The 11566-nt window shown below is 54.9% G+C and overlaps 1 protein-coding gene across 1 annotated transcript; it reads left to right on the top strand.

The window, feature by feature from the left end:
* Positions 1-3845: 3845 nt before the first annotated feature.
* NR4A2 (nuclear receptor subfamily 4 group A member 2) lies at positions 3846-9616 on the top strand (the record flags this gene model as incomplete). Its single annotated transcript, XM_083865706.1, has 6 exons — positions 3846-4703; positions 6673-6802; positions 7369-7532; positions 7852-8054; positions 8466-8644; positions 8726-9616. The coding sequence occupies 6 exons, from the start codon at positions 3846-3848 to the stop codon at positions 8980-8982; spliced, it is 1791 nt and encodes a 596-aa protein (XP_083721832.1). The 3' UTR covers positions 8983-9616.
* Between the last annotated feature and the right edge of the window lie 1950 nt (positions 9617-11566).

Below are 11566 nucleotides of genomic sequence, written 5' to 3'. Positions count from 1 at the left end.
CGGGCTGTGCCCAGAGCTGTCCCCGGCCTGTCCCAGGGCTGTCCCAGGGCTGTCCTGGGCTGTCCCCGGGCTGTGCCCAGAGCTGTCCCCGGCCTGTCCCAGGGCTGTCCCAGGGCTGTCCTGGGCTGTCCCCGGGCTGTGCCCAGAGCTGTCCCCGGCCTGTCCCAGGGCTGTCCCAGGGCTGTCCCAGAACTGTCCCTGGCCTGTCCCAGGGCTGTCCCCGGGCTCTGGGGACATGGCTGCCCCGGCTGCACTGGGAGCTGTTCTTCACCAACTGATGCCACTCTGTCCTTCTTCCTGATGCCTTCCTGTCCCTTTTCCTGATGCCTTTCTGTCCCTTTTCCTGATCCTCTTCTTGTCCTTCTTCCTGATGCCTTTCTGTCCTGTTTTCCAGGCCACTCTGTCCCTTTTCCTGATGCCTGTCTTTTTTCCTGATCCCTTTCTGTCCCTTTTCCTGATCCCTTTCTGTCCCTTTCCCTGACACCCTCCTGCCCTGTTTTCCAGGCTGTTGGGCAGCAGTGGGACAATCCGGGCTCAGAGAACAGACCCCACCGTGGAGGAAGGAGGCCGAGTCCCCTCCCTGTGCACCCTCCTCCTCCCCCAGAGCCCCGTCCCCGCCGGGTGCAGCTGCGGGCCGAGATTTTAATAAACGCGGCGCCTTTAATTGCACTGCCCTGGGTCTGCTGTGTGTCCCTTCCTCAGTGACACTGGCCTGGGCTTGGCCTGGGAGTGATGGAAACTGGGGAGGCCTTGATGGGGACAGGCAAAATAAAATAAAATAAAATAAAATTTAAAATACAAAATAAATAAAATAATAAAATAAAATAAATAAAATAAAATAAAATTTAAAATACAATATAAATAATAAAATAAAATAAAATAATAAAATAAAATTTAAAATACAAAATAAAATAAAATAAATAAAATAAAATAAATAAAATTTAAATTACAAAATAAAAAATAATAAAATAAAATAAATAAAATAAATAAAATAAAATAAAATTTCAAATAAAAATAAAAAAATTAAATAAAAATAATAAATAATAAATAAAATAAAATAAAATAAATAAAATAATAAAATAAAATAAAATTTCAAATAAAAATAAAAAATTAAATAAAAAATAATAAATAATAAAAAAATAAAATAAAATATAGAATAAAATAAAATAGTAATAAACCTCTCCCATCTAAATAAATAAACAAACATCAGCCATTCAAAGTAAATAAAGGAAATTTAAATAAATAAGTCCAAAATACAGAAAAATAAGTAAATTTCATAAATTAAATTAAAAAATTATATTGAATAAAAGAACAAAAATCGCCAAATACTTTAAAAAGTGAAACTCCGAAAATAAGGAACTAAATTAAGCAATGAAAAAATAGGAATAAAAAAATAAAAACCACGGAAAATAAGAAAATTAATAAGACACGAAAAAGACACAGAAATAACTAAAATGAAAAACATTACAAGAAATAAATCCAAAATAAAATTAAAATAAAACGAATACAACATATAAAAAGTTAATAATAAAACAAAATATTAATTTAAAAATAGACAAAAATCCGCTTAAATTCCGCGTGGGCAACGGAAGTGGGGGAACGGTGCACTGGCCTGGCTCTGTCCTGGTTCTGTCCTTATCCCTGTCGCTGTCCCTGTCGCGGGGGTCGCGGCCGCGCGCGCTATTCCGGCCATCACGTCACGGTGACGCGCGCGGGGGGCGGCGGCCCCGCCCTCTATGCAAATGAGACCACGCCCCCTCACGCGTGACGTCACCGCTGGGAAACTTACCGGGGCGGGGGGGCGTGTCCGGGGCGGGCCCGCGGCGGGCGGTGATTGGCGGGCGGCGCGTGACGCGGCGGTGACGCGCGGGGGGCTCGCGGCGCACGTTGGCTCGGCGGCGGCCGCGGCCACATAAACAAAGGCACATTGCGGGCGGGCACAGTCCGGCCGTGCCGCCGCCGCCGCCGCCGCCGCCGCTGCGCCCGCTCCGTCCGCCCGCTGCATCCGCCCGCTCCACCCGCCCGCCCTTGGATGCGCGCTCCGCTCCCCGGTGAGTGCCCGGCCCCGCCCGGGCGGGGGGTCCCGCGCGCGAGGCGCCCCCAGACCCGTCCTGTCCCCGCCCGGTCCCGTCCCCGCTGCGATCCCCCGACGGGACGGGACGGGACGGGACGGGACGGGGCGGGTGCGTGTCCCCCGCCAGCCGCTGTCAGCCAGCCGCGCCCGCTCCGCTGCCGGCACCGCCGCGCTCCCCGGGGATGCTCCGCGCCCTCCCGAGGGGATGTGGCGGCCGGTGCCGGTGCCAGCCCGCCCGCCGGGAGCCTGTGCCCGGGTACCGGGGAATAACCGGGGAGTAACCCCAGCCCGGCCCAAAGCTGCTCCGGGAGGGGCGCGGGGTGACATCGCTCCCGCAGCCCGGGGGGTGCGCGGGGGGCTCCGCCAGAGCCGGGCACGGGGCTCCGTGTGTCTGTCCGCCCGCCGGGGTGTCCGTGTGTCTGTCCCTCCACCGTGTGTCAGTCCCCGCCCGGGCTGTCTGACCAGCGGCTCCGTGTGTCTGTCCCTCCACCGGTGTGTCCATCTGTCTGTCCCTCCACCGGTGTGTCCGTGTGTCTGTCCCCGCACCGGCGGGTTTGTGTGTCAGTCCTCCGCCCCTGCTGCCCGATCGGCGGGTCCGTGTGTCGGTGTGTCCGTCTGTTCATCGGCGGGTCCGTTTGTCCGTCTGTTTATTGGCGGGTCCGTGTGTCGGTTTGTCCGTCCGTTCACCGGCGGGTCCGTGTGTCCATCCTCTGACCGGCGGCTCGGTGTGTCCGTGTGTCAGTCCGTCCATCGGCGGGTCGGTTTGTCAGTCTGTTCATCGGCGGGTCCGTGTGTCCGTCTGTTCATCGCTGTGTCCGCGTTCACCGGCGGGTCCGTGTGTTTGTCCGTTCGTCGACGAGTCCCGGTGTCAGTTTGTCCGTCTGCTGACCGTCGGGTCCCCGTGTCCGTGTGTCCATCCGCTCACCGGCGGGTCCGTGTGTCCGTCTGTTCATCGGCGGGTCCCCGGTGTCGGTTTGTCCATCCGTTCATCGGCGGTCCGTGTGTCGGTGTGTCAGTCCGTTCACCGGCGGGTCGGGATGTTCGTCCGTTCGTCGACGGGTCCCCGTGTCGGTGTGTCCGTCTGTTCATCGGCGGGTCCCGGTGTCGGTTTGTCCCTCCTCTCACCGACGGGTCCATATGTCCCTCCTCTCACCGGCGGTCGGTGTGTCCGTGTGTCCCTCCTCTCACCGGCGGGTCTGTCCGTGTGTCCCTCCTCTCACCGGCGGGTCTGTCCGTGTGTCCGTCCTCTGACGGTGTGTCCGGTGTCCGCAGCCGCCGTGCCGGGCAGGCTGGAGCGGCCGCCGCTCTCCGGACCCGCGGACCCCGCTGTCCCCGCCGGTAAAGCGCCCCGACACTGTCCGCCCTCGGCTGCCCCGGACCCGCCGCTGCCCCGGCTGAAGGTGGGTGCCTCTATCCCCGGCGGTCCCGGTGGTCCCGGTGGTCCCGGTGCCGGTCCCGGTGGTCCCGGTGGTCCCGGTGGTCCCGGTGGTCCCGGTGCCGGTCCCGGTGGTCCCGGTGGTCCCGGTATCCCGGTGGTCCCGGTGGTCCCGGTGTCCCGGTGGTCCCGGTGCCGGTCCCGGTGGTCCCGGTGGTCCCGGTGCCGGTCCCGGGGGTCCCGGTGGTCCCGGTGCCGATCTCGGTGGATCCCGGGGGTCCCGGGGGTCCCGGTGCCGGTCCCGGTGGTCCCGGTGGTCCCGGTGCCGGTCCCGGTGGTCCCGGTGCCGGTTTTGGGGCCGCGGGCCGGCTCCAGCGCTGTGTCTCGTTGGCAGCCATGCCCTGCGTCCAGGCTCAGTATGGATCCTCGCCCCAAGGAGCCAGCCCGGCCTCGCAGAGCTACAGCTACCACTCCTCGGGAGAATACAGCTCCGACTTCCTGACTCCGGAGTTCGTCAAGTTCAGCATGGACCTGACCAACACCGAGATCACGGCCACCACCTCCCTGCCCAGCTTCAGCACCTTCATGGACAACTACAACAGCGGCTACGACGTGAAGCCGCCCTGCCTGTACCAGATGCCCCTGTCGGGCCAGCAATCCTCCATCAAGGTGGAGGACATCCAGATGCACGGCTACCAGCAGCACGGCCACCTGCCCCCGCAGGCCGAGGAGATGATGCCGCACTCGGGCTCCGTCTATTACAAGCCCTCCTCGCCCCCGACCCCGTCCACCCCCGGCTTCCAGGTGCAGCACGGCCCCGTGTGGGACGAGCCGGGCTCTCTGCACAACTTCCACCCCAACTACGTGGCCACCACGCACATGCTGGAGCAGCGCAAGACTCCCGTGTCCCGCCTGTCGCTGTTCTCCTTCAAGCAATCCCCGCCCGGCACTCCGGTCTCCAGCTGCCAGATGCGCTTCGAGGGTCCCCTGCACGTCCCCATGGGCGCCGAGCCCTCGGGGCCGCACCACGCCGTGGACGGGCAGCCTTTCGCCGTGCCCAACCCCATCCGAAAACAGCCCTCCATGGCTTTCCCGGGCCTGCAGCTGGGCCAGCAGCTCCTGGACAGCCAGGTGCCCTCGCCGCCCTCCCGGGGGTCCCCGTCCAACGAGGGGCTGTGCGCCGTGTGCGGGGACAACGCCGCCTGCCAGCACTACGGGGTGCGCACCTGCGAGGGCTGCAAGGGCTTCTTCAAGGTGAGAGGGGTTTGCGGGGGTTTATAGGGGTTTTACAGGGGTGTACAGGGGGTTACAGGGGTTACAGGGGGTTACAGGGGTGTACAGGGGGTTATAAGGGTGTACAGGGGTTTACAGGGATTTATAGGGGTATACAGGGGTTTACATAGGTTTACAGGTGTTTACAGGGGTTTACAGGGGTTTGCGGGGGTGTACAGGGGTTTACATAGGTGTACAGGGGTGTACAGGGGGTGTACAGGGGTGTACAGGGCGTTACAAGGGGGACAGGGGTGTACAGGGGTTTACATAGGTGTACAGGGGTGTACAGGGGTGTACAGGGGTGTACAGGGGTGTACAGGAGTTTACAGGAGTTTACAGGGGGTGTACAGGGGTGTACAGGGCGTTACAAGGGGGACAGGGGTGTACAGGGGTTTACAGGAGTTTACAGGGGGTGTACAGGGGTGTACAGGGAGATACAGGGGGTTACAGGAGGCAGGAGGGGTTTATAGGGATGTACAGGGGTGTACAAGGGTGTACAGGGGGGACAGGGGTTCACAGGGGGTTACAGGGGGCAGGAGGGGTTTATAGGGGTTTACAGGGGTGTACAGGGGGTTACAGGGGTTTATAGGGGTGTACAGGGGTGTACAGGGGGTTACAGGGGTTTATAGGGGTTACAGGGGGTGTACAGGGGTTTACATAGGTTTACAGGGATGTACAGGGGGTTACAGGGGGCTACAGGGGTTACAGGGGGCAGGAGGGGTTTATAGGGGTGTACAGGGGGTTACAGGGGTTACAGGGGGCAGGAGGGGTTTACAGGGGTATACAGGGGGTTACAGGGGCCTGAGGGGTTTACAGGGCTGTACAGGGGTTATAGGGCCGGGCAGAGCCTGCGGGGCCCCCAGCCCGCAGATGGAAATGGGTTGGGACAGAGAACCCGCCCGAGCCAACCGTGCGGAACAGGATTCCCCGTGGGAAAATTAAGTGATCTCTTTATTTCCCCGTCCTGATTGAATAATCTTATGGTTTTAAATAGAGGAGGTCTCCGAGGAGTGTAAATAATATGAATGCCCACGGATTTGTATTTACCGAGCGTTTCTTTCCCTGCTCTTGGCGTGTAAAGCGTGGCCGGGAGATGAGAGGTTAGATCGGATGTTGGCGCTGGCAATTTGCTCCTCTTAAATGCCCTGGGAAAGAAAAAAAAAAAAAAAGAAAAAAAAAGAAAAAAAAAAAAAAAAAAAAAAAAAAAAAAAAAGGAAGGGGGAGGAAAAGGAAATAAAAGGAAAAAAAGGGATAAAAGGAAATAAAAGGAAAAAAAAGAGAAAAAAGGAAATAAAAGAGGAAAAAAGGAAATAAAAGGGGAAAAAAGGAAATAAAAGGGGAAAAAAGGAAATAAAAGGGAAAAAGGAAATAAAAGGGAAAAAAGGGAAAAAAAAGAGAGAAAAAAGGAAATAAAAGGGAAAAAAGGAAATAAAAGGAGAAAAAAAGGAAATAAAAGGGGGGAAAGGAAATAAAAGGGGGAAAAGGGAAAAGAAGGAAATAAAAGGGAAAAGGGGGCAAAAAGGAAATAAAAGGAAAAAAGCAAACTAAATAAAAGGAAAAAGGAAACTAAATAAAGGGAAAAAGGAAATAAAGATAAAGAGGGGAAAGGAAATAAAGGGCAAAGAAAATAATTTTTAAAAGGTAGAAGAAGAGAAGGGGAAAAGGAAATAATAGAAAAGAAAAATTTAAAAGGGAGAAAAGGTTAAAAGGAAAAAAGGGGAAGGGATATAAAGGTTAAATAAAGAGGAGAACTAAAGATAAAAAAGGGAAAAGGAAATAAAGGAGGAAAAATGAAAGCAAGAGAAGAAAACTAAGAGGAAAAGGGATGGAAACAAAGCGGGAAAATGGAAAACAAAATAACGGGGAGGAAAGGGAGAAGAAAACCAAGGGAAAAGGAGGTTCAGGCGGGCGCGGGGCTCTGACCCCTCTCCCGGCCCGGCCCTGCCCGCAGCGCACGGTGCAGAAAAACGCCAAGTACGTGTGTCTGGCCAACAAGAACTGCCCCGTGGACAAGCGCCGCCGCAACCGCTGCCAGTACTGCCGCTTCCAGAAGTGCCTGGCCGTCGGCATGGTCAAGGAGGGTGAGTGGCCGTCCCTGGCGGTGTCCGTGTGTCTGTCCGTGTGTGTGTCCGTGTGTCCATCCCTGGGTGTGTCCGTGTGTCCGTGTGTCCATCCCTGTGTCCGTGTGTCCCTGTGTGTGTGCCCGTGTGTCCATCCCTGTGTGTGTCCGTGTGTCCGTGTGCCCGTGTGTCCATCCCTGTGTCCCTGTGTGTGTCCTGTGTCCGTGTGTCCGTGTGTCCGTGTGTCCGTGTGTGTGTCCGTGTATCCGTGTGTCCATCCCTGTGTGTGTCCGTGTGTCCATCCCTGTGTCCGTGTGTCTGTGTGTCCATCCCTGTGTGTGTCCGTGTGTCCATCCCTGTGTCCGTGTGCCCGTGTGTCCATCCCTGTGTGTGTCCGTGTGTCCGTGTGCCCGTGTGTCCATCCCTGTGTCCCTGTGTGTGTCCTGTGTCCGTGTGTCCGTGTGTCCGTGTGTCCCTGTGTGTGTCCGTGTGTCCGTGTGTCCCTGTGTGTGTCCGTGTGTCCCTGTGTGTGTCCGTGTGTCCCTGTGCGTGTCCGTGTGTCCGTGCTGACGCTCTCTCTCCGGCAGTGGTGCGCACAGACAGCCTAAAAGGCCGGCGGGGCCGTTTGCCGTCCAAACCGAAGAGCCCCCAGGAGCCCTCTCCCCCCTCTCCCCCGGTGAGTCTGATCAGTGCGCTGGTGAGAGCCCATGTCGACTCCAACCCGGCTATGACCAGCCTGGACTATTCCCGGGTAAGCGGCGCCGAGCGCGCGGGGGGTCCCGCCGGGGCCGCTGCGGGGGGACAGGACAGGACAGGACAGGACAGGACAGAGCACCGGGGGCCGGGGGCTCAGCCCCAGCCCCAGCCCCAGCCCGGCCCCGGAGCGCCGTCCCCTAATGGAATTAATTACCCCGGAACGTCTCATTTCCTCGGCGGTCAGAGAGAGCTTTAATTGTTATCCCAGCCCGCTCCCCGGCCGAGGGACGGGGTGAGCAATTTCACGGGTTATAGACTTTAGAGAACCTCATTAAGCGCTTTTTATTTTTTTTTTTTTTCAACTGGATTTGCAGTTCCAGGCTAACCCCGAGTACCAGCTGAGCGGGGACGACACGCAGCACATCCAGCAGTTCTATGATCTCCTCACCGGCTCCATGGAGATCATCAGAGGCTGGGCGGAAAAAATCCCCGGCTTTACCGACCTGCCCAAAACCGACCAGGACCTGCTCTTCGAGTCGGCCTTCCTGGAGCTCTTTGTGCTGCGCCTGGCCTACAGGTGAGCTCGGGGGACTCACACCCTGGCCAGGGCCACTGCTCTGCCTTTATTAACTCCTCGCTAATTAGGTGTCCCTTAAAGCCTTCGTTTATTGCTCCTCAAGTAATTAGTTGTTTAGGTTTTTTTCTCCCCCATCATCTCTTTTCTTATTATTATTTTTTTTTATTTCTTTACTGTTTTCTCTTGTTCTTTTTTTTTTTTTCTTTTATTCCCTCTTTTCTGTTTTATCTTTCCCTCCTTGTTTTTCTTGCTTTATTTCTACCGCTCATTCTCCCTTTCTTTTATCAATCTCTCATCTTTCATCTTTATCTTTCTTTTCCTCCTTTTATCTCTTTCTGTCTAATTTTCCTCCCTCTCTCCCTTCATCCATCAGCTCACTCTGGGCTTGTCCCCTTCTTTCCTTCCTTCCAGGTCCAACCCGGTGGAGGGGAAGCTGATTTTCTGCAACGGGGTGGTGCTGCACCGGCTGCAGTGCGTGCGCGGCTTCGGGGAGTGGATCGACTCCATCGTGGAGTTCTCCTCCAACCTGCAGAACATGAACATCGACATCTCTGCCTTCTCCTGCATCGCTGCCCTGGCCATGGTGACAGGTGAGTGTCCCCCTGCCCTGGTTTTAGGGCCACCCTGCCTGTCCCCATGGCAGCTCAGTGATGTCCCCTCTCTCCCCGCAGAGAGACACGGCCTGAAGGAGCCCAAGAGGGTTGAGGAGCTCCAGAACAAGATCGTGAACTGCCTCAAGGACCACGTGACGTTCAATAACGGGGGCCTCAATCGCCCCAACTATTTGTCCAAACTCTTGGGGAAGCTCCCCGAACTGCGCACGCTCTGCACGCAGGGGCTGCAGCGCATTTTCTACCTGAAACTGGAGGATTTGGTGCCGCCGCCAGCAATAATCGACAAACTCTTCCTGGACACTTTACCTTTTTAAGACTCTTCCCCCCACCCCAACCCCTGTGCTCTTTCTTCTGCTGACCCGAGGAGAAGCTCCACCTGGCTGAAAGGGGAGCTGGCCTGGGCCCAGAGCAGCACCCATGGGTGTCACCTCCCACCCACCCAGCCGGTGTCACAAACTCCTGCAGGCAGAAAGGCGATGGGCATTTTGGCTCTGGGCCATCATGGATGCAGCTCATGGACTACCACACAAACACCATGGTATAAACTTTTTATTATCGGCTTCTAAATGAGTTTATTATTGAGGACTTCTGGTGCGAGAGACGAGGCCGGGCGGGCGGTGACCCACCGAGCCCTGAGGTGACCCACGAGTCTCACCCTCCTAAAAAGACTAAAGTTTTCTGCTGTAAAGGAAAGCTGTAACATCCCCAAACCCCCAAAGGCTGCGTGGGTGGCGTGGCATTAATGAAGGCGAAGGCTTGTACATTTATCAGATGCGGTTTGGCTCTTTAAACAAAAAAAAAATATAAATTATTCTGTGCCTATTTATGATGAAATATGGGAAATGATTAAAAAAAAAGAAAAATTGGGAATAAAAGCTAAATGTGTTTGGAAAAAAAAATAAATTAAAAATAAAAAAAAAAAAGAGGAGAATTTAAAAAGAAATAAAACCCGATCTGTCCATACCAGGGAAGCATGACGATTCCAGGGTGACAATGTTATAGGCACTTGCTATTTCAGTAATGTCTATATTCTATAAATAGTATTTCAGACACTATGTAGTCTGGTAGCTTTTATAAAGAACTGGTAGTTATCTAAGCTTCAAACATTTTCTCAATTGTAAAATAGGTGGGCACAAGTGTTTCCCCCCCGGATCCCCCCAAAGGGACACATAGTGTTTGTAAACACGCCCGACTCCCCTTGTTTGTAAGTGTTGTATGTACTGTTGATGTTGATTAAAGAAGAAGTTTATATCTTGATTATTTTGTTGTCTAAAGCTAAACAGATCTTGCATGCAGCAGCTTTTTGACTGTTTCCAGAGTGCTTATACTATACATAACTCCCTGGAAATTACTGAGCACTTTGAATTTTTTTTTTTTTTTTTGGTTTGTTTTGTTCTGTTTTGGGTTGTTTTGTTTTTTTTTTTTTTTTTTTTTTTATGTCTAAAAAAAAATATTGTCGGTTAATATATTATTTTATGTTGGAGTAATATTTTTAATATTGCCATATTCTGTGGTATTTTTCTTTGTATGCCCCGGTTTGGCACACGGGAAAGTCGCTGCCTTTTTTTTAATATGGTGTACGACAGTTAGAAACGCGGATTATATTATTATTATTATTATTATTATTATTATTATTATTATTATTATTATTTTTCTCCCGAGAACTCTTTCTTTGAGAAAGACAATTTTAATGTTTACAACAAATAAAAACATGTAAACGAATCGAATTTCGTCTCCTTTCTGCCGAAGTGCGAAGCTCCTCCGCCGGCCCCGCCGCAGCCAGGGGGGACAAAAGGCTCTTCCCGGAGCGCCGGGGCCGCTCCCGCTCCCGCTCCGGTTCCTGCCGCCGCCCCCGCGGGAGGAAGAGAGGAAAAGCCGCGCCTCCGAGGTTGGTCCTTTCCCGGCTTTGGCCACGCTCGGTCCCCGCCGCATCCAGAGCTTTAGCCGGACCTGTGTCCCGCTGATCCATCCATCCATCCCTCCCTCCCTCCATCCATCCCTCCCTCCATCCATCCCTCCCTCCATCCATCCCTCCCTCCATCTATCCCTCCATCCCTCCATCCATCCCTCCATCCCTCCCTCCATCCCTCCATCCATCCATCCCTCCATCCCTCCATCCATCCATCCATCCATCCATCCATCCATCCATCCCTCCATCCATCCATCCCTCCCTCCATCCATCCATCCCTCCCTCCATCCATCCATCCCTCCCTCCATCCATCCATCCCTCCATCCCTCCATCCCTCCCTCCATCCCTCCATCCCTCCCTCCATCCATCCATCCCTCCATCCATCCATCCCTCCATCCCTCCCTCCATCCATCCCTCCATCCCTCCCTCCATCCATCCCTCCATCCCTCCATCCCTCCATCCCTCCATCCCTCCATCCCTCCCTCCATCCCTCCATCCCTCCCTCCCTCCTCCCGCGCCGCCCTTTGCGTCCCTTCGGCTGAGCGGGGTGGGGAAATTCCGCAGGAAAACACCTTTAACACGGAGGGATTTAATTCCCAAAGCCGCCCCCGCGGCGGCGGAGGGCTCGGGGGGCAGCGCTGCCCCAGAGCCCCGGGGCTGCTGCCCGGCTGGAGGCGGGAGCGCCTCTGGAGCCCCGCGGCACCGGCACCGAGCCCGGGTACCGCTCTGGGGGCACCGGCACCGAGCCCGGGTACCGCTCCCGGGTATCGCATCTCTCGGGGTCCCGCGCGGAGCCCAAACTCCGCTGGTTTTTCCGCCGGGGACGCAACTTCAGCCTCTCGCCTCGGGGAGATAACAAAACGCTCGTGGGAGGGGCGGGGAGGCCACGGCCGGGATGGGTTTGACTTCTCTGCCCAAAACCCCACGGACATGGGCGCGGGGCAGCCTCGCCCCGCAGCTGCCGGGAGCGTCCCGGTGCCGCCTCCCCC

This window comes from Zosterops lateralis (genome assembly GCF_965231275.1).
Source record: "Zosterops lateralis genome assembly, chromosome: 7".
NCBI lineage: Eukaryota > Metazoa > Chordata > Aves > Passeriformes > Zosteropidae > Zosterops > Zosterops lateralis.
Note: the sequence above shows the minus strand (reverse complement) of the source record. Positions and strands in the feature narration are given on the sequence as shown.